The 23503-nt window shown below is 43.7% G+C and overlaps 1 protein-coding gene across 1 annotated transcript; it reads left to right on the top strand.

Annotated features, from left to right (window-relative positions):
• Positions 1-9647: 9647 nt before the first annotated feature.
• On the top strand, positions 9648-22858 carry BMP2 (bone morphogenetic protein 2). Its single transcript, XM_035005863.1, has 3 exons — positions 9648-10756; positions 11964-12313; positions 20211-22858. The coding sequence occupies exons 2-3, from the start codon at positions 11971-11973 to the stop codon at positions 21053-21055; spliced, it is 1188 nt and encodes a 395-aa protein (XP_034861754.1). The 5' UTR covers positions 9648-10756; positions 11964-11970; the 3' UTR covers positions 21056-22858.
• Positions 22859-23503: the final 645 nt, after the last annotated feature.

The raw sequence follows: 23503 nt of genomic DNA, 5'->3' as shown, positions 1-23503 counted from the left end.
AAATAATCTTAAAGATGTAATCATTGATAGTTGGGAACTGAAATTTTGGATTCTAGAAGCCACATTAGTTTTTTTTTTCAAGAATTTTCTCTACGTCTATATACTTGTAAATTGAGCATGTTCCTCCTTCTGCGCTTTCTACATTGGTTAATGTCATGTAATTCTTTTTCATTCCCTATGGACCGTTAAGTACCATCAGATCTTATCTTTTCAATCTCTGCCCCATGTGTCTGCTGAGTTCAAGGACTTCTCATCTCTTGCTTGAATAATTACAACAACCTTTTAATTTGTCCTTCTGCCTCCAGTCTGGCACTACTCCAAACAATGATCATGCTCACTTCTACTGAAGAGATTTTTCTCGAAGTAGATTCTATAGGGAAAAGTCCAAATTCCTTTGCCTAGCAAAATGCTGCTACCCTCTCTCCTCTTCTGTCCAGTCACACTAAATTGCCAAACATTTTTTTTTAATGTATCTTGATGTTTCATGCTTTCCTGCCTTTACCCCTGTTGTTCCTCCTGCTTAGAATTCCCTTCCCACTTGTCTATCTGCCCAGCACCTGCTCAGTTTTCATGATTTGATTCAAGTATTATGTCCTCCCAGGAAACCTTCTCTGACCTCCAGGGGAAGGTAGTAGCTCTGTTGGTTCAATTTTTGTACCTTGTATCAACTTCTGTTTGATGGATTTGTGTAAATCGCTGTGTTCATCTTTGTTGCTCCATAATGTAGCAGTGCCTGGAAAAGTAAAAGTCATTGAATGACTAAATGAACAAAGAAAATGCAGGAAACAGCTCTCCAAAGCCAACAATGTTATTGCATTCTTGGCAGAGTGCCATTTAAATTTGGGGCACTTCTGATAGGTACTATCTCAGGTCAGTAGATATTCTGCTGACTATCATCCAGTGTTTATTTTGAGTTCCACCAGAAGCTGAATCTAAGACAAGGATCTGAGTACAGGTAGGTTACAGGGAGGTGGAGAAACACAATTAGGGGAACAGAAGAGTGAGGCTGGGCAGGGAAGGCAGCCAATAAAGGATGAATTATTGAGCCCTTAGCGCTGCGGGTGACTGGAATTTTGGGGAGTCAGTTTAGATCATGCACCTTAGTTATCCCTCCCAGAGGAAGATGAGGTACTGATACACTCCCATTGGTCATTGATTGAGGGCTGCTTCTGGGGCGGTATGAAATTCCTTAGCACATCTGGCCAGCAGCGCAAACTCCACCAAATGGGGAAAGCCATTAGTTGGTGATCAGGTGTGTGCTGGAGTGGACAGGGCTGAGGGGCTGTGGTGGGCTGCATCTTCTCTTCGGTGCCATTGAGTGGTCGCTGTGTAGTAAATATGAGAGGATGATATAGGATATTTCTCTAAATCTCTCAAGTCACATATATCTCACCTTATTTGCTCAACAAGTAAGTTCTACATTAATTAGGGCAGAAAGCAAAACCTTTTGTATCCCATTAAGACAATTTGTGAAATATTCCCTGGGGTGAGAATATTCATTAAGAATCACTGGTTAGGGGTGCCTAGGGGGCTCAGTTGGTTAAGTATCTGCCTTTGGCTCAGGTCATGTTCTCGAGGGTCCTGGGATCGAGCCCCGCATCAGGCTCCCTGCTCCGTGGGGAGTTTGCTTCTCCCTCTGCCTCTCTCCCCCATTCATTCTCTCTCTCCCTCTCTCTCTCTGTTTCTCAAATAAAATCTTAAAAGAATCACTGCTTAAAGTGATTCTCTTGGATTGCTATTGTTCAATCTGAATATTTTTTTTATAATTCTAAAGTTGCTACCTCCAAACCCCTTTTGCCTTTGCAAAATTCTTACTGAATCAATAGGTTAGTAAGATGAAAAGAATTTGCAGCTGGTCCCATGAGGGCGCTGAGGAGATGAACTGACTGGTGGTTTGAAGGTTAACTCTGCCAGCTTACTGAACTTCGTGTGGTCCTACAAATTGTGAAAAAGTGCAGAAATATGCAAATGAAGTTTTAAGTAGATGACGAATCCTGGGGTATTAATTAGAACTATTTCCCTGGGAGATTTCTTCTTGTAAAAAATAAATGACCACCCAGAAATCCTCCAACAAAGCCAATATGTAAACCCTTTGTTGATTTTGTTAAAGGCCTCCAGGTAACTTCTACCATTTCATGAACTATTTGGAGATACATTTCAAATACTGGTAATTCCTTTTCTTTATGTTCTTTTGCTCACCGACTCCTACTTCCATTCCATGCAGTCTCATTCCACTCCATTCTTCTTTTCTACCTGTGATCCAGAAACCCCATCGAGGAGCTGTTGTTAATGCACCAGCACTGAAGACTGTGGATCAGCCTTCTTCTGGAAACTCCCCTATCAATTCTAAGACAAATTACCACGGTCTGCTTTTCACTTCTCTAAGACTTTTTTCTGCAGCATCTCCTACACCTTCCTTGGCAATCTTTCTTCTCTAAATGGTTAAGACTTAGCTCAGAAATCTGCAACCCAATCCCTAATCCTTTTCCTGAACTGCAGGCTGGTGTCTAATTATACTTGCTGTATACTTCCATGAAGATATTTAACCACACCCAAAAAGAACCATCCCTGCATCTCCCATCCAGCTCTGGTTCACACTCCTTACTGTGAACAGCACCGTGGTTTTTTGGTCACCCAGGCTCTAAAAACTGCAGATGTAGATTCTTCCCATCCCTGCACTACTGCCCATCTCCAGGCCACACCTACCCATTTGACCTCCCTTACAGATTTCACATTGTTTCTTTTTCACGTAGACTTTAGGCCTCCATTACCACTCCATCACCATTACGTGTATAGTTACAAAAGTTACTACCTGGTCCCTTTACCTACAGTCTCTCTATTTTCCCTATTCTTCACCGCTATACTCTACCAAACATGAGATTTGTTTACTTCAAATGCATTTCTAGCCTTTCCATTCCTCTGGTAAAATTATTTCACAGTGATCCAGTTATACAAGATAGAGTCCAAGCGCTTTAGACTAGCAGTTAAGATTCTTGAGGTCCTGAAGTCTGCTTAGCTTTGTACCCCAGGTCTACCCTGTACCTTGCTCTGGGACTGAGAGACTGATTTCTATGGGCTGCATAGACTGAGATTCCCAGCCTCTGCATAGTCCCCTCCCCTTGAGCATGCTGTGGATCCGTGAAAATGATGGGCTATGACTCCCCTTATTAGGTTACATTGTATGGCAGCAGGTGATGGGATTTTTGCAGATGTAATTAAGGTCCCTAATTAATTGAATTTGACTTAACGAAGAAGGAAATAGGACTATCCTGGATGGGTCTATAATCAGGTGAGTCTTTTAGAAGAGGGTCTAGTAATCAGAGAGATGTTCTCCTGTTGGCATTGATGAAAGAAGTGATGATGAGTGAGTTTTATAGGCTCAAGGAAATGAATTCTGCCAACAGCACCATAGGCCTAAAAGAGTACACTGAGCCTTTATTGAGACTGCAGCCTTGTGAGATCCTGAGTAGAGAACCAGCTAAGCCATGCCTAGCTTTGTGACCCATAGAAACTGTGAGACAATAAAGGGGCATCAAGCCACTAAGTTTGCAGTGATTTGTTGCACAGCAATAGATAACTAATACACCTGTCCTGGTTAACTTAGGTCAATGGGAGATTTCAACAGGTGTTCAGAGAGTAGGAGCAAAGGAAATGTGAGATATTTATATTCCCTGCTAGCTCCTTCCCAGCTGACCTTCAACCAGAGGTGCCCCGCTTCTGCCCCTGTCTCTCTCCTGCAGCTGCCGCTTTCTCAGGGCCCTGTCATGGCTGCTCCTGAGCCCCTGTAGGCCTAAGGGTTGTAAAGCCTCCGTCTGGCTTCCTAATACAGGGCATGCTTCACTCTCCCTTGTCATTTTCCCTTAACTCCACCCAAGCCTTTGCACAATACCTTTGGTTAAACTTCTTTAAATTCTTTGCTAAAGAATGTGCCATCACTTTCCTGCTGGGATCCTGCCTGAAGAACAGACTTACCTGTAGTCTTGCCATGTCCCTGTCCAAACACACGTCCAAATCTGAGCTACCACCCATACTCCTCAAAACACCTCCCTGTATTTTCCCACCTGATGTTTTGGCTTTGGGTTGTTCCTACCGTGTAGAATTGAGACCATTGGCATGGTGGGGGTGGAGCATGGCATGGGGGTAGCGGGGAGAAATACTCCAGTGAACAAAACAAGGGCTGTAGAATAGAGTACTGACTATGCTACTTACTCAATGTGTGACCTTGGGAAAATGGCTTAACCCCTCCAAGGACATTTTCTTTGTCTGTACAATGGTGATAATAATACCCACTGCACAAGGTTCTTGTGAGAATTAGGTGGAAAGCAGCTAGTACGTGAAATGCAGTAACCACACCTCTATGCTAATGCCGACATTCATAAAGACCCCTACCGATCCTACAGCAATTCTTGTCCTAAATGTTCCTTTCAAATGCCCTCCCTTCTATAAATGTAATGAGTCTACATTTCAGAAGTGAAATTGTTCTTTCTTCACTAAACCTACAGCAATTGTTTTTCACTTAAAGTTCTTATTCATACATCTTACATTTATTAATTGGAAAATATGTTCCATCTCTTCTTCTGAATTCTAAATGTATTATGGGCAGAGACTATATTTTTGTATTATCTGGGACTTAAGTAAATAGTGCCATGAGCATAATAGCTACTCGATAAATGTTTGAAGACTGAATATGTAAAAAGAAATGTTAGCCATTGACTCTTCACAATCTATTAACACAAGATCAAAATATTTTAGTATCATTGACAAGATAGGCAAATATATTGATATTGATATATGGTAATGAAATAATATTTATTCGATATCTAAAACAGCCTATTGGAAGGCCATAATTATTTTCCAGATGCATGTGTTCATTTAACATTCATTTTTGGTATCTACCAAGTGCAAAAGAAAATAACATAAAACAAATGTAATTTTAGAAGAATCAATGACCTTAATTTGCATGTGTATAGTAATTCAAATTTTGCAGCATTTCTTTTGACATATTATCTTCTCATTTAGTTTTCACAACAGCTTTGTGAAGAGATCAGCTGTTAATCTCTACATGTTATTCATGAGAGAGCTGAGACTAGGAAAATTTGTTATTGTCTCAGATCAACTCAAATGCTGACCTTTCTGATGAAATATCCACTGTTTGGCAATATGATAAAAGCTGTTAGAGAGGGGCGCCTGGGTGGCTCAGTCGTTAAGTGTCTGCCTTCGGCTCAGGTCATGATTCCAGGGTCCTGGGATCAAGCCCCGCATCGGGCTCCCTGCTCAGCGGGAAGCCTGCTTCTCCCTCTCCCACTGCCCCTGCTTGTGTTCCCTCTCTCTCTGTGTCTCTCTCTGTCAAATAAATAAAATCTTAAAAAAAAAAAAAGCTGTTAGAGAAAAAAAAAAGAAAAAAGGCATGCAAAGTCCTAGCTCTCAAAATCAGGCCATAATATTTCAGGCAGAAAGCTGAAAAACACATTTCAAGATACATAGAGTAGCAATCAGGATCTTGTGTTTGTATAGCATTTTTAAATTCTCCAATTCCACACATGTTTTATACATTTGACTTTCATCATTCAGTCTGAGGCAGGGAGAACATATATTTTTTTTTACCCTGATCAAAGATGAGCCCAAGAGATGACCATTTTATTTATTTAAATTAATTAATTTATTTTTGAGATGGGGAGATAGGGAGAGAGAGAGAGAAAAAGAGAGAGTGCCGAGGGAGAGAATCTTTTTTTTTTTTTTTTAAGATTTTATTTATTTATTGGACAGAGAGAGAGACAGAGAGCACAAGTGGGGAGGAGAGGGAGAGAAGCAGGCTCCCCGCTGAGCAGAGAGCCTGCTGTGGGGCTTGATCCCAGGACCCTGAGATCATGACTTGAGCTGAAGGCAGATGCTTAACCGGCTGAGCCACCCAGGCGCCCCTGAGGGAGAGAATCTTTTTTTTTTTTTATTCTTATGTTAATCCCCGTACATTACATCATTAGTTTTAGATGAAGTGTTCCATGATTCATTGTTTGTGCATAACACCCAGTGCTCCATGCAGAATGTGCCCTCCTCAATACCCACCACCAGGCTAACCCATCCTCCCACCCCCCTCCCCTCCAGAACCCTGTTTGTTTTTCAGAGTCCATCGTCTCTCATGGTTCGTCTACCTGAGGGAGAGAATCTTAAGCAAGATCCATGCCCAGTGGAGCCCGACACAGGGCTCCATCTCACAACCCCAAGATCATGACCTAAGCTGAAATCAAGAGTCGGATGCTTAACCGACTGAGCCACCCAGACACCCCAAGCATGACCATTTTAAATTCAGCCATGCACAGCTGAAACAGAATGAGAATCTAAGTCACCCAGTTAGGTCTTGGGTTGTAATAAACTTGTTTGTAAAATACCTACTGTGTGCATCCTAAAATACAATCTAGTCAATTCACAAAACTCATTTTACCCTAATTTTTAAGATGTAGTCACTATTTGCCTGAAAGCAGTAAACTGATTTGGCCTACTAGGTCTGGTTTTGCAAATAAATCACTGCAGCTTCTGATCCTTTCTATCATATCTAATCGCACACCAAACAGGTAAAAGTTTGATTGATGAGATGCTGCTCTTTTGCTGTGGTTAAGGGTTCCTGTGAAGTAAGGAGAATTGGTGTTGGGTGTCACACTAGGAACAAAGTGATATGTATGTTAAAAAGCCAAGAGGTTTCTCAGGGGAGTTGCCATGGGTTTCAGTGGAATGACAATTACAAGGTAGATGGATCCTTTAATGCCTGCTGTGACCTCTATAATAGTAAGGATCATTATTTTAATGTTAATTTGCATAATGGTTGACCTAGCAAGAACAATGGTGAATGCTAATAGCTGCAGGATGCAATAAAATTAAACATTATCTGGGCTGAACTGCTAAAGGAAAAGTTGCCAAAGTATGACTCTTTAAGCACTTAATTTCATCCTAGGTCATGTCCATACATAATCAAATGTGGATTTCCGGTATCTCTTTAAAAAACTGGCAAGAAATGACTGGAAGGGAATAGCAGCACCCTCTTTTATACAGAGTCCTTACAGAGTATACTTTGCTTTTTTACATAATTTGCTTGTGCCCTCTTGCAACTACCATCAACCCTTCCCCCAAGCAACTCCATACCCCCCCTCTGGCCACTCCCCACATCTGGCAGATACACCAAATTTGATTTGCCCACAAAGAATGAATCTCACCTTTTGGGCCGAAAAACTTGTAATGAACCTTTGAAAAGGTAAGGTTGGCCACAGTTAGCAGTAAGTGATATGTTCAAAGCACACAGACACTGACACCTTAAGTAATAACCTTGTATTCTGAGTTGCAGGTGGAGGGTGGCTATTAGCAGAGAGAGTAAAAAGAGAGATAGGTCATCTCCATTTATATTTATAGTTTTTAATTATTTCTATTGTTTGGAAAGTGAGCAGGTATGATCACCCTATAGTTTGTACCCCAATTCAGCCTGTGGGGATTATTTATTTATTTATTTACTTATTTATGAACTTTTTTTCTACCAAGAGTTGGAACTCATTTCCACCACAAGAGGGCAGCCATCTCTAAAAAACAACCAGAGAGCCTGGATCTTCCACAAATAGGGCCAAAATTTAGGAAGCTGTGCTTGAGAAAGGCATTCAGCACTCCATCAGAAATCCTGCATCACACATGAAAGAGGTCTTGTGATGGGCAACACTGAAATGGAATGGAGTGTCTAGAAGTGCCCATTTTCTCTCAGATTCTTGACTGTCGAAGGTAATTTCATACACCTACAAGGTTTCCATTTCACAAGTTATTGAGGCCTAAAGCTGCAAGACATCCTTGATGTCATGGCCAGAGATTTAATTTTCATCTTTACTTGAGGAGCATCCAACAGCTATCATCTTTCTCCTCCTCTTTAAAAGCTACATACTGATTTAGGTCTCATATTATTTTGTCTTCTGAATCTCACTGATGACAGAAACAATTGTTAACTTCTCAGTTAAACTTGATAGGGAAGGAAATCATTTTGGAAGCACAATAAACACTTTTTAATGTGAGTGTCTATGGGTAGAATACGTTCTATTGCCGACTTGTTTGCTAGCCAGTGATGCATAGGGACAATCACCTCTATAGCACTTTATTTCCGGAGGGGGCGGGGAGAGTATGTTCCTGAATATTTTACCCTCCCCCACCCCATTTATTTTCCTAGTAGGTCGGCTTCCTCAGAAATACCTTATTTGACCTTTATACTTTCAGAAACAGCGAGTGCCTAATTCCCCTCTGTGGGTTGCTAATCCGATTTACGTGAGCAGAACCTAGAATTATTTTAGCTTCCCAACTGAAAAAATAATACACATGGATAATACGCTGTTATGAGCTCCGGCTTCAGGCTTTTTCTGCTTTGCAGGCTGGAGGTTCTGTGCAGACAAACTTGATTTTGCTGATCTGGTCTTTTTCAAAAATTTTGTGCCCTTGGCTTCTGGGATCCTTTGGGCAACCTGGTTGGTTGTGGTAGGCATGGAGGGTCCTGGAATCCTGGGAGGGACAGAAAGCCTTCACCTCGAAACGCCATGGTGCGGCAGATTTGGGGAATATTCAGCTGAGGAAGACAAGTGACTTGATCACATGTCATCTACGTGCTGCTGGGCCTGGTGGGTCAGAAGATTCTAAGGTCTTGTACGCTTGGTTCACACTGTGCATTATTTTACCTTCCTCTGAGCTGCTAATCGCCTGCCGCTGAGCTGGGCAAGATAAATATCACAAAGCATGAAGTGATGGCTACCATAAAAAGAAATAATATCATCCTCTCTTCAGACCGCCACACACGCAGGGGTCAACGTTGCGAGTATCATGTAGGGCAGGACCCCATCCAACTCACAGATGTAGATATATAGACGTGTATTTATAGAAATGTGCTTTCGTTAGCATATATTTACATACATGGATATACTGATAGACACACATGAATATTTTTGTATATTGTACATTTATCTGAATAAAATAGAGCATTTACCTACACATAAATGTATACATAGATAAATGTAAATGCGTACTCATGCGTTTACATATGCATATACATATATCTGTGTGGGTTAAAGTTTAAATGACACCTACTTTGCAATCTCTAGTTTCCTGTTAATTCTCCTTCCCTGGGGAAATAGAAGAGTCCACCCAAGCCTATGCCAAGATGCCTTGTAACTTGGTTGAGGTCTTCTTTTTTTCATCGTCTATTCCTGAAAAACTTCAAACTGAAAGTTGAATAACGGGCCGGGTAGGAAATAAAGGCTCGACCCCGTGTTCTCAATTTCGCCCCCGCAGTCCCGGAGAGGGTCCCGCGCTCCAGTCGCTCTCCCCTTTGAGGGCTGGGGCTGGATGCGCGAGCGCCCCCCTCGGCGGCCACGCGTCCCCGCCCTCGGCCCCACCCCGCCGCGGCTGCCCCGGCGCGCCGTCCACACCCCTGCGCGCCGCTCCCGCCCGCTCGGGGATCCCCGGCGAGCCGCGCCACCGAGGGGGAGGTGTTCGGCCTCCGCGGAGAGGGAGACTGCAGGCTGCGTCCCCTTTAAAAGCCGCGAGCGCCGCGCCACGGCGCCGCCGCCGCCGCCGTCGCCGCCGGAGTCCTCGCCCCGCCGCGCTGCGCCCGGCTTGCGCTGCGCCCGCCGCTCCGCTTCCCACACCCCGCCGGGGATTGGCAGCCGCCGCCGGACATCAGCCGCCGCAGGCTCCGCCGCCTACCCGACCTCGCGGCGAGCGCCTCGCGGATTACGGGGGGCTCCGAGGCACCAGCGCGCCGCAGACCTCGCGCGGGCTGGAGCGCCCGGCCGTGCGCGCCACTGCGCCGTGGCCTCGGCTGCCCGGGCCGCGCCAGAGCCGAGGACCGGCGCGCAGAGCGCCGGGGAGCGGGGAGCCGAGCCTGAGCGCCGCGATGCCGATCACTTACTGCCGAAGCTCGGGGGCCTGCGACACGGCGGTCGACGTGTGAGCGGACCCCAGGCTGGCCACAAAGCGCACCGCAGCTTGGCCCGGGGGCTAGAAGAGGGAGGGAAGAGCGCGGCCACCCGCCTCGGCGGCCCGGGACTCGGCTCGACTCGCCCGAGAATGCGCCCGAGGACGCCGGAGCGCCGGAGCCGCGGGGGTTTCAGCTGGCGAGCGCTAATGGGGGTGCGCTGGAGTAAGGCAGAGTGATGCGGGGGGGGCAACTCGCCCGGCACCGAGATCGCCGCTGCGCCCTTCCCCGGACCCGGCGTCTCCCAGGATGGCTGCCCCGAGCCATGGGCCGCGGCGGAGCTAGCGCGGAGCGCCCGACCCTCGCCCCCCGAGTCCCGCAGTCGGCCCCGCGCGTGGCCACGCGTCCCGCGGGCGCTGGTTCCTAAGGACAACGACAGCACCAGCTTTTCCTTTCTCCCTTCCCTTCCCTGCCCCGCACTCCTCCCCCTGCTCGCTGTTGTTGTGTGTCAGCACTTGGCCGGAGACTTCTTGAACTTGCAGGGAGAATAGCTTGCGCTCCCCACTTCGCGCCGGTGCCTTTGCCCCAGCGGACCCAGCCTCGCCGCCTCCGGACCCCGCGCCCCTCCACTCCTCCGCTGGGCCAGACCCCGAGACGCCGTTCCCTGCGTGAGGAGAAGGACGGCCCCGCCGACACCCGGGAGGAGGAGGAGGCAAAAGAAGGGAACCCGGTCCCTGCGCCAGGTCCTTGGACCAGAGCTTTTTCCATGTGGAGGCTCTTTCAATGGACGTGTCCCCGCGTGCTTCTTAGACGGTCTGCGGTCTCCTAAAGGTAGAGGACGTGGGCCCCGGGCTGGGACTGGGGGGTTGGGCGCGGGGCCCGGGCCGCCGCTGCCGCTGAGCCCGTCCTGGGGCCGTGCCTGGCCAGACGTAAACAGACCCCCCTCCAGGTCCACGTGCTGCCGAGCCCCTGCGGGGATGTCCCCATCCGACAGCCCCCGGCGACCGTCAGCCTGGCCCTCCTGGCTCGCCCTCTTCCGCCCCTCCTCCCTTCCCCCTCTTCAGTATTTTATTAGGGCTGTTAACACTTAGATGATTAAAAAAAAAAAAAAGTCAAAGAAATCCCTTTGAGAGGGTGGCCCCTGGATTTCACCCGTTAGTTGCCAACCTTCACGCCTTGCCATGGCCATCTTTCTCCCTTCTTCAAGTTTCTCAGAAAGACCTGCTCTCTACTCAGAGCCAAGTCCCATTTAGGCAAATACTAGAAGTTGGGGTTCTCCCTGTTTGTTTGCAGGAATGCAAGGGGGGCAGTACTTCAATACCACCTTCTATTGACACGTGAATTAATAGATAATCGTTATTTACGTAATTTGAGGAATGTACATGTGTATCTTGACTGCATGGGGGTGGGGGGTTCGGGGTCGGAGTGGCCTGTCTTGACACCTCTGAGTCACACTTAGGTGTGGGCCACAAGTTGCAAGTGGCTTCGGAAGTTGTGGCCTTGAGTTTACTGGGTCTGGAAGTTATAGACTGTGTGTGTGTGTGTGTGTGTGTGTGTATGCGCGCGCGTTGTATCAGGAAGTTCTATACAGTGCCTGTAAGGAAGTCACATGCACCATTCGTGCGTGTTTATATGCAAGCGAGCGCTGGGCAATGTGTTTGGGTTTGTGGGGAACGGAGGAGAGGTGTCAGACCAAGCAGTGGTTTCCCCAGGTTCCCTGCACAGGCTGTCAGCGCGAGTGTCACAATAAAAAGGTGACAGTCTTGACGCTGGTGGGGTGTCTGTGCGTGTGTGCAAATCGTGTCAGATGGATGAGAGTGAGATGGAAGGGGAAAAGCCTTCGGGCTCAGGAACTAGGGGCTTTCCATTCTCCCAAACGTTCGAGCTTCAGCCCCTTTGAAGTATCCCCTCGAGTACTGCAAACCAGGTGGGCACCCTGGAGGAGGCGGCAACGGACCGAGCGGGACGGGGGACGTGGGGGTGGAAGGGGAGAGGGTTGGGCGGGGAACGCGGTGACTCACGTCGGCCCTGTCCGCAGGTCGACCATGGTGGCCGGGACCCGCTGTCTTCTAGCGTTGCTGCTTCCCCAGGTCCTCCTGGGCGGCGCGGCCGGTCTCATTCCGGAGCTGGGCCGGAGGAAGTTCGCGGCATCCCCTGGCCGCTCCTCGTCCCAGCCCTCGGACGAAGTCCTGAGCGAGTTCGAGTTGCGGCTGCTCAGCATGTTCGGCCTGAAGCGGAGACCCACCCCCAGCAGGGACGCCGTGGTGCCCCCCTACATGCTGGACCTCTACCGCCGGCACTCGGGCCAGCCGGGCGCACCCGCCCCGGACCACCGGCTGGAGCGGGCAGCCAGCCTCGCCAACACCGTGCGCAGCTTCCACCACGAAGGTGAGGCGTGGAGCAGAGAGCGGGGGCGGAGATGCGGGCGGAGAGTCACCTCCAAAAGCTCCCCATCGTGGGCCGACTGCTGGCATCCCTGGAAAAGCAGCTTGGCCAGGGCGCCGCCGCAGACGTTTCCATTCTTGCCTTTGAAAGAACCTTTCCGAACCTGGCTTTAACGCACTGCTTGTGTGGCGCGGGAGCCAGGGATTCCCCTTTGGTAAATCCGCACCCTTTTCCTGGCTTGCCGCCAGAAGAGCGACTCCTCCTCCAGGAACTGGAGAGAAGTCAAGTGATGGGGAAGATGAGGGCAAAAGGCATGCCCCTAGTCAGCTAAACGTGCAAGAATTTCATAGGGGAGGAATGAAAAGGAGGGGGGCAGATTGGGATCTCTTTACGTCTGTTTGGAAGCCCTTGCCCTGTTAAGTCTGCTTCTCTTGCTTAAGCTGGGGTTTCAGGCTAGACACAGCCAAGGGCAGAATTTTCAGAGGTACTATTGAAAAATCAAAGCCCGGGGCCCCAAGTCTTTCTAATTTACAGTTGATCTGGGCCTGGGTTGGACGATTTCGAATCCCTATCTAATCCCCGTGGGAGATCAATTCCACAATCAATCTTATTGTTTCCACAATGACTTTCTTGTTTTGTACTTAAATCTGAGATGAACTCCCTAGTAGAGACAAGGCAAGCCTTCAGATAAAAGCTTTTGCAGTAGCTGCCTGTTTTTTTGTTTTTTGTTTTTTGTTTTTTGTTTTTTATGAGCATTGAAATGTGGATTTTTTTTTTTCCTTTTATGATACTGGATGTGGTTTTCCTAAGGTAGGATATTTCTGCTTGTTTCATCAGAAAAGCATTTAGTGGATTTGAAATGTCTGAGAGAAGCTATTGACATCTTTTGTACCCAAGTTCTTGGATCAATTAGTCAAAAATATGTTCCAGTTTAGTTTTTTTCTACACTTTTAAATTCCCTTTGGCTTTTAATACATTCCAAATAGAGCATGGGTTTCATCAAGTTCTAGAGAAAGGTCCAAAGCTGTATGTCACAGAGTAACCTCTTGTAGGTTATTGGGGAAATGGGAGTAAAGTTCCCCTTTTCTTGCCTTGCCTTGAGGTGGTAAATTTCAAGTAGAAATCTATGCTCTGATATAAACAAATAAATGTTACAGCCAGGCATTTTCTCCCAGTGTGAAGGATGACTACACTTGTGAGAACAGTACTGGGTATTGGGAAGAAGTCCCAAAGGCAGGTTGCATAACAAAAGGTACTTCTTTATCAAAGCAGCTGTACCCTGTGAAGGGGACACCGAATTGATAATCCATTTATCATAATCCATCATTTTCCAGCACATTTCCAAGTGAGGTGCTTTTTGCAGTAGAGATCCAGTGGGAAAGGATCTAAGATATCATTCTACTCCTTCAGGATTTATTCACTGAAAGTTGTCTGTTGTCATATGTAGAAATGTTTTCACTCCTCTGTGTTCTGTCAACATAACCTTGGGATGATTATAGATGCAGCTCATCATTCTCAGCTGATGCTGATTAGAATTGTTTTTCTGCATTGAAAAGTAGCGAGAGTAGCTATTTCAGTCACCTCTCCTGGAAATTTAACCTGGAACCACTCTTAACTATTTTTAAGGCCAGGAAGGTACTATGTGTCTCTTCTAACTTAAAAGGAGGAACATTTAAGTCATTTGACACCTAAAACATTCAGTTGCATGAGGGTTCTACACAGTGAAGTCTGTGTATTTCTCCTTCTTCCTCTAGAAGTGGCTTGATCAAAACTAAACAGGCTACAAATTATTTGAGTGTTATTTTAACTTAAATAGCATGTTTGAGTTTGTAAGTCAGAATTTATCACTTTAAAAGTATAAATGTTATGTGCAAAATAGAATGGAAGTTTCTCAACCTGCTTCATATCAACTTAAGAGTAAGGTCAGATCTTATTGCAGTTACATGATAGAGAAAAGCCATGTAATTTTTTCCCTCAAACTTCATCAAATCCATTTCTTTTCTTGTTATGACTAGTGTATCATTGTTAGGCCACATAATGCATTTTTTGAAGACCATTTCATTTTTGTGGAACCCAGGATTTGGTTTTTATGAATATCCTGTGCCATGCATGGCACTAAAAATCTTTTAATAAACCATGTGATTAAGGCATCTGGCTTAAGAGCAGAACTTGGCTCATGCCACTTTAACGGGCATTTGTTTGGTAGAGGACTAAAGGCCTGATTCCAATAATTACCTGTTGGTTTTATTTGTGGGTGGGTTCTGGGTGATTTGGTGAAACTACAAGACCAGAGATACCATGGTTAGCAGCTATCAACCGCTGTATGAAGATAATGGGACCACATGGTAGGCAATCTGAAACAAAATTATCAGTTGTCATTTCTCCTATTAAACTTGGCCTAGTCCTCTGTATAATACTTTTCACTCAGGAGGACCCAAGAGCAGCAACAGTTTTTTTTTTTTTCAGTCATTAAAAAGTTCTTTGGCCACATAGACCTTTCTCAACTGCCACTGAGGACAGAAAAATCACTTCTTCAACTGGAAAGATTGTTCTGTGTTCTGTGCTGTTCTGTGTTCTGTGTAGTTAAAAACGCATTGAAATTGGTGGCCTTCATGGGCGCTGCAAAAAGTCTTTATGCTTTCCTGTCAGAGTGGAATATAGAAGGACCATGTGCTTACTCTCCAGACTCTGAAGGACACAGTCTTCTTTTTGTATGAAACCATGGAATTTATTTGCCTCCATGACTAAAGCCTTTGAATAGAGATGAACCCTTTTCCCACAAATGTAATTATCGTGAAAATATCCATATAATAGGAGAGTTCAAGAAGCAGTGGCTGCCCTGTGATCGAGAACTTGTATCACAAATGCCCAGTGTAAGCAAAGGATTTGGACATGTACGCCCCCCAGAGCAACACTTACCCGATGCGCTTCCCTAGTAGTTAAGTGGCCTTAAGAAGGGCCCCATCAAGTAGAACAGGCATTCTCTTTGGAAGTCTCTGGAGGTTGAAGCTTTGGTGCCCAACGATGGTTCTTGGACTAATATTTTCTGTCCTGCACTCTTTTGGTGGTTCCTCTGTATCCTTCTCATTGAGCTATTTTGTCTTTTTTTAGACTTGCCCTTTGTGTGTTTCACTAAGTAGTCAAAGGACAGTAAGTAGGCACCTGGTCATTCCAAGGGTGTTGGAGTCAAGGGTGCGCAGAAGCCGGATCGGGGTTTGTGAGGATGACAGTACTTTTGCTTTAGTTGCCGTATCTTTCGTTGTCTTTTCTTTAAAAACAAACAAACAAACAAAAAAACTGTTTCCTTTTAATCTTCCTATTTTATATATCTTTTCTCCTTGATAATATTAATTCTCTAGCCATTATTTTATAGTCTAGAAAATATTGTTTCTTATTCTCAGCTACTTTCAATTCATTTCAGGACAGTGACTTCCAGTCTTACTGATTTGTTTTAGCATCCCCCAGGTTTTTGTTGTTTTTGTCATAATGGCCATTTTTGGTCCAAAGAGTGTTGCAAAAATTCTCAAAACATAACGAGAATTCCCTTTTCTGCTAAAACTCACCATTCTTGAGGACAGAAAGGCAGCTGGAAGATATCAGTGGTTTCAGACAAGAGCTGCGTGTCCCAGGGGGCCCTGCCACCGTACCCGTCTACTCTTTAGTTGTGTCTTCTCTCCACCATACTTGGGTGATAGTGTATTTCTATCCTTTTGGTTGGGAAAGAACTCACACTGTGGTTATTACTGTAGCAAATATAAATGTGCTCCTAATGGTTTTGACATTTGCTTGAGTTTGTTTGTTTAAGACTTTATTAGAGAGAGAGAGAGAGAGAGAGAGAATGAGTAGGGGGAGGGGGAGAAGAAGCAGCAGACTCCCTGCTGAGCAGAAAGCCCAAGTGAGGGATCCCAGGACCTGGAGATCATGACCTGAGCTGAAGGCAGACCCTTTAACCAACTGAGCCACCCAGGCACCCCTTGCTTGAGATTTTGACTCCTCCCCTGTGTTTCTAGGCCAGAAACTTGGGAACTGTGGTAGACTCAAGTTCATAGATCTGCTCTTCATTTATTAGTTCTGTGACCTTAGGAAAGTCACATACCTCTCTGAGCTCCAACAATTTCATTTCCAAAATGGAGATAATAGGAGTCCCTATCTAAATGGTTCGTTGTGAGATGATTCCTGTAAAGATCTTAGTGCCATCCAGCACTCTGGATGCGTTATCCTGATGATTTCTTTCTCTAATGTCCAGTTCCCCCACGTGTCTAGGGAAGAGGAGGCCAGAGTGAACCCAGGCTGGCTGAGGGAATTCAGCCTCATCTTTTGTATTATTTGGATGTAGATGAATAATTGACAGAGTGTAGATGATTAAATTAGAACTTCACTTTTGGAGGAGAGGTCAAATGTCACTGGTGCCTTATTTTTACTTCCCCACATTTCTGCAACCATAGCTCCATCTGTTTGGATAAGAACTTAGAGGTTCAAGAACGCAGGTCTAAAACAGGCTGGAATACCCAAATCCCTTGATCAGTTCAGCTTATTCAAAAGGGTTATTTACAGAGAATTAATAACTATATAAGCCTCTAAAAGAGCATACATTACCTACTTAGGTAAATGCTCTATATTTTCAGAATCCCCAGGTGTGGTGTGATGATTTGCAACTTTTTTTTTCTTTACTTATTTCGAATAGGTTTTGATTTTTCTACCCTTAAGAAGAAATTCATTCTTTGCAGATCAAAGGAAGTGGTGGTAGGTGCCCCAAACTTGAGCAGTTTTTTTTACTGGGTTTGGAGTTTTCTGACTTACCTCTGTGACCTGCGTCCACAGGGGTGTCACCAGAGTCCTTTGTATTAAGGACGAATAGAGGTTCTTAATGAAGCTGGGAAGTCAGGGAAAGGTCTTCACTTTACTGTTTAATAGTGCAGTTCTTTCCTTTGTGAAGTTAGTTGCTAAGTGATTATCGTCTCTGCTACTTTGTGAGATTTTGAAGTACATGAAATTGCTGTTTTTTTTTTAACATGTCAAGTCTAGTCAAACAGTGACAATTTTATATGATTCACTTCAGTCTTGGATTTATCTTCTGGAGGGTTATTCTATTTTATGCCTTTTTTATACCCATCTTTACTTATTTTACCTGTATTTCATGCTGGTCTTGATGAGTGTCCATTATCATCCTCTGGCTGCTTGTGTGTGTGTGTGTGTGTGTGTGTGTGCTCATGTCTGTATGTGTTCATAACTTCTTTTTCATTTATGGATTTGGAATCAGAGTTTTTGTTGCAATTGTGATTTCTCTGGGCACCTTATTAATACAGCTGTTCAGTAAATGCCCTGGATAATTTGCCTTTCCTCCCCCCTCTTTAAAAGAAAAGAGTGTTTTTAGATGTGCTGCTATCAGAGAAGTCGGTAGTTCAAGCCAGATCTGGCTTTATGTCATTACATCTGGGGGACACTGCTGATTTTTATGTCACTCCTTTTTTCTTTGGTATCTGTTGGCTTCTCTGCTAAAAGAACCCCTTCAGTGGGAACATTAGAAGGCACCTGAATTACAGGGAGGAAAGAAAAGAAGGAGCTAAACACAATCCTTGATACTTGTTGGAGCCATTGAGGAGAGCCCTGCTCTGATTGGTTGGAGAATTATTTTAAAAATAAAATAAGATGAAATCAGAGAGGGAGACAAACCATGAGACTCTTAACTATAGGAAACAAACTGAGGGTTGCTGGAGGGGAGGTGGGTGGGGGGATGGGGTAACTGGGTGATGGGCATTAAGGAGGGCACATGATGGAATGAGCACTGGGTGTTGTATGCAACTGATGAATCACTGACTTCTACCTCTGAAACTAAAAATACACTATATGTTAATTAATTGAATTTAAACAAAATAAAACAAAAAATAAAAATAGTGCCTGGCCTGAAGTACCATTAGCTTAGACTGTGAATAGCTTCCAAAAGGTATTCCCAACAGGTGTAGAGTGGCAGGTGTGAGGGGACCATGGAGGGTTTACTTCTTGGCCTAATAGTCTCCATGTCCCAAGTAGATGAGCTTTGGAAGATCTTTCTGTTCTGAGTCCCTGGCTGTCCACCCAAGGACTCACTTCTTACTCCTTGGCCAACACTACTGTTTCTTCTCCTCATTTTTGTATTATTTGGCAAGAATCACTTTAAAATATGCTCCTGGAATTTACATTTGAATGTGAAAAGCATCCTTTAAAACCTTGACCCTGTAAGGGCAATCCATGAGCTCCTAGCATCAACCTACCTGGGGAGCTTGCTGCAAATGCTGAATCTCAAGACCCACCCCACGCCCACTGAATCAGAATCTGCATTTAAAGACTTAAGGTGTCTTAGGTGTTTTGTGTGAAGATTGAAGTTTGAGAAGCATCCCCTTAAAGCATTACTCCATGATTTGGTGTAAACTGTCCCTCTTGAACTTGGCACTTCCACTTAGCTTGCAGTCATGACTGGTGCTTTGATGATGAAGGTTTATACAAGTAAAACCTCTGAGTTGAGTGATCTTAAGTGATTCTCCTTTGCTAAGATATCTACATTCTCTGAACAACTTATAGCTGCTTGACGTAGGGGAAATACAACCATAAAATTAATCAATATAGTTTCCATTTATGATAATGATATGGTCAGACAGATTTTGCTAGCACTTAGGTTGGATCCTGAATGAAGCAGGTTAAGTTTTTTGACAATGAAAGGACAGGATGTGGTAAAGCTAGAAGAAAATAAACCCAAATGTCTCAAATTCTATTGCTGTTTACTGTCAATTTAATGATAATGTGTACCTTTGATGATTTGCAGACTAAAGCATGCAAGGTGCTGTTACATTTTATTGTTTGCTTGGAAAACAGTACTCCTGAAAATTTAAATTCAGGAATCTTAAATCAGAAAGAGCTTTTATGCATAGCCCACTTAAATGGCTATTTTGAAGTGATGATACTAGATACAGAATGTTTATTCTGTGGTACGGTGAAATCCCTTTGAATCTCATGATGGTATTTTTATAAACTTTCATAATTTTTTTGGTTTTGTGTCTATTTGGTAGGTGTGTGTTTTTAATATGGTTTATTTTTTTTAAGGACATAAGAATTAAGGAGAAGAGAGTCATTTTTTTCTTCTGTCTACCACGAGATTTGGTTTTTGAGGTCATAAGGAGGTGAGAGAACAGACAACAGTTAGGAAGTTCCTTCTTTTGAAATTGTCTGGCCTTAATTACTACGGTATCTCAGTACTACCCTTACGCTTCTAAAGAAGTTGATCCCTGTAAATGCCTTTGTCTCTGGACTTGGGAGTAAAATAGTAGGGTGTGCTTTGCAAAATGTCATCGTTGATGTTGAGTTTCAGACTCTTTAATTAGGAAACTGAAATCTGTATATTGAGATTTGTAAATCATCTAAATTGCAGAGTAATGTTCTAGAATACTGTTTAAGGGATTGACATTAAAGCCTTTTTCTTTTTAAGAAATGCAATAATTTCCTCAAATCCTCACTCATTAGACCTCTACTAACTATAGTGCTGACTTTTTTTTTTTGCCCTAAAGTCTGTGACTTCCAAAGAAATGCTTCAGTGTTTTCCCCATTATTATAGCCACCTGGAAGCAGTATTCATGTATTGGATTAAAAACGTCACAATGAAAACAAAAACCAAAAACCAAAAAAAACCTAACAATGAATTATGAAGTTTTGCTTCATGGTGTGCATGTTGACATAAATGTACAGAAAAGGGAGGCTTCCTTTTTATTTAAAGGGGAGGTTTTTATTTTCTAGTTGCAGACTTTTACATGGGTTAAATCAAACCCTGAAATGAGGTTTACAAATTCTCATATATCATCAGATTGTCATTACTTACTTTACTGAATGATTTTTTTCTTTTTCTTTTCCACCTGTTTTTATGTCACATTAGAATCTTTGGAAGAACTGCCAGAAATGAGTGGAAAAACAACCCGGAGGTTCTTCTTTAATTTAACTTCTATCCCTACCGACGAGTTTATCACCTCAGCAGAACTTCAGGTTTTTCGGGAACAGATGCAGGAAACTTTGGAAAACAATAGCAGTTTCCATCACCGAATTAATATTTATGAAATTATTAAACCTGCGGCAGCCAACTTGAAGTTCCCCGTGACCAGACTTTTGGACACCAGGTTGGTGAATCAGAACACAAGCAGGTGGGAGAGCTTTGATGTCACCCCTGCTGTGATGAGGTGGACGGCACAGGGCCTCGCCAACCACGGATTTGTGGTGGAAGTGACCCACTTGGAGGAGAACCAAGGTGTCTCCAAGAGACACGTCAGGATTAGCAGGTCTTTGCACCAAGATGAGCACAGCTGGTCACAGATCAGGCCACTGCTAGTAACGTTTGGCCACGATGGGAAAGGACACCCCCTCCACAAAAGAGAAAAGCGCCAAGCAAAACACAAACAGCGCAAACGCCTTAAGTCCAGCTGTAAGAGACACCCTTTGTACGTGGACTTCAGTGATGTGGGGTGGAATGACTGGATCGTAGCACCCCCGGGGTACCATGCCTTTTATTGTCATGGGGAATGCCCTTTTCCCCTGGCAGATCACCTGAACTCCACTAATCATGCCATTGTTCAGACGTTGGTCAACTCCGTTAATTCTAAGATTCCCAAGGCGTGCTGTGTACCAACGGAACTCAGTGCTATCTCCATGCTGTACCTTGATGAAAACGAAAAGGTCGTATTAAAGAACTATCAGGACATGGTTGTGGAGGGTTGTGGGTGTCGTTAGCACAGCAAAATGAAATAAATAAATATATATATATTTTAGAAAAAAGCAAAAAAAAAAAAAAAAAACAAAACCCAAGTTGACACTTTAATATTTCCCAATGAAGACTTTATTTATGGAATGGAATGGAGAAAAAAAAAAAAACACAGTTATTTTGAAAATATATTTATATCTACAAAAAGAAGTTGGGAAAACAAATATTTTAATCAGAGAATTATTCCTTAAAGATTTTAAAGTGTATTTAGTTGTACATTTTATATGGGTTCAACCCCAGCACATGAAGTATAATGGTCAGATTTATTTTGTATTTATTTACTATTATAACCACTTTTTAGGAAAGATAGCTAATTTGTATTTATATGTAATCAAAAGAAGTATTGGGTTTGTACATAATTTTCCAGAAATTGTAGTTGTTTTCAGTTGTGTGTATTTAAGATGAAATGTCTACATGGAAGGTTACTCCGGCAAAGTGCTTAGCACATTTGCTTTTTTGCAGTGCTACTGTTAAAGGTCACAAGTTCAAGTCCAGAAAAAAAAAAAAAGTGGATAATCCACTCTGCTGACTTTCAAGATTATTATATTATTCAATTCTCAGGAATGTTGCAGAGTGGTTGTCCAATCCATGAGAACTTACGTCCTTATTAGGTGGAATATTTGGATAAGAACCAGACATTGCTGATCTAATTTAGAAACACTCCCCTACCCCTTAATTTGCAGAAAGAATAAAGCAGGACCAATAGAAATAATTAGGAAAATGATAAACCTGCAGGAAAGTGGATGATGGTTTGTTGTTCTTCTTTCCTAAACTAGTGATCCCTTCAAAGGGGTTGGTCTGGCCAAAGTATTAAATAAAACATAAGATTTCTTCATTATTAAGATTGTGGTCATGTATATTTAAAATTGATATGTAGCGGCTCTCATGAAGAGTTGGAAATTGGTTTGTATTTAACTGTTACCTCACCTGGGAGCTCTTTATGCTCAGAAGGACCCAGTTTTCTGACTTTGCCCAACACACAGCAAAATTGTGCCCATCATGTTTTCTGCCCACCTCCTCTTCTCTGTTGGATCAGCTTGTTTTTCTTTCCAAGGTTATGTGAACACATTTCTCCAAATGTCAAATCTCTTTCAGATAATAAATATCAGAGCCCTGGCATTTCATTCTATTAAGTCCAACCTGTAAGAGAAAATGGTGCATTTGTACAGCATTCATGATGATTACCTCGTGTTTGCCTTTTTGCTTCTGAAGTTACTTGTTTCGGAGGGAGGTGGGGAAAAGGCAAGGAATGGTTGGAAATGTGCGAGCAAGTCACTTGATAATTGATATTTGCCTCAGAGGAATTAGCCACGATTTAGTATTTCACGTGACCCTCTCTGGGGTCCACGATTTAGGAGAAAGATTTGAGAGCAAACCAAAGCCCCAAAACAAGCAAAACCTGGGAAACCCAAGATAAAGTTTCAGAGATGATAGCCCATGCAACAGAGGCAATGGTGCCAAAAAATTAGAAAGGGAAAGTGTCTAAGATCAGCTTCTACAAGGACATCTGCCAATTGGACAGAAGCCCAAGCCGAACGAAGTCAAATTAGGCCACTCAGAGTGAACTCTCACAGCGGCAGGGCTTCTGTGCTCTGTGTCGAAATCAGACCCAAAGAAGGGTTCGGTGGGTATGTCTATACAGCCAGGCAACCCACAACTCCCCACTATTTTACTGGAAGTGTTTTAGGTCAACGTCTAGGACTCTGTGTTGCCTCTGATCCTGCTGTGATTGATGAGGCCTAGTTCTAATCTTCCCTAGCCTTGCCTTGGAATTGGCTGAAAAAAGAGTGTGCTCGTCAAGGAACAGACTTTTATAATCAGAGTCTCCCCAGGAATTAACTTGCGATGACCATGAATGTAGTTACATTTTGATTGTGGTAGATTTAACCCTTGCCTTCAGAGTAGGTAGACTGTGTTTTTAAATTAATACTAGTTATCTTTTACTCCTTCTGCTTTAAAAGTCTGTCCATTCCTTTTCATGCCTATCTCTGTTGCTCTTGCATAGGTGGGAGTCATTCGTATTAGAACTAACTTTGGAGGGCAGGATGATCTCTGTCCTCCAGCCACCCTTCACCCTCACTTGGCATGGAGGTGGGGGACAGACTGCACTGTTTTAACATCTTAAATAATAACTCATGTCTTCTCATCTCCAAAGACTCTAGATGAAAGCGTGAGATTATAGCACAAGAATTTCCATTTGGCAATTCAACCCATTCTTTTGATTTTTCTGCTTCATTGGTTCTGATTTTCTTTGTTAAAATGGTTTTCAGTGGTATCAACTCAAATGCGTTCTCTTGCGTGTTTTATATGTATATAAACTATATATACACAAACATGTAAATATATACACATATAATATGTAATTTGTATAAAAACATAACAAAGATATGTGATATATATTACATATGTATACATGA

The sequence above is a fragment of the Mirounga leonina genome, unplaced genomic scaffold (assembly GCF_011800145.1).
Source record: "Mirounga leonina isolate KUSES-001 unplaced genomic scaffold, KU_Mleo_1.0 Mir_150, whole genome shotgun sequence".
NCBI classification, from domain to species: Eukaryota; Metazoa; Chordata; class Mammalia; order Carnivora; family Phocidae; genus Mirounga; species Mirounga leonina.
This window is presented reverse-complemented; position numbering and strand designations above follow the sequence as displayed.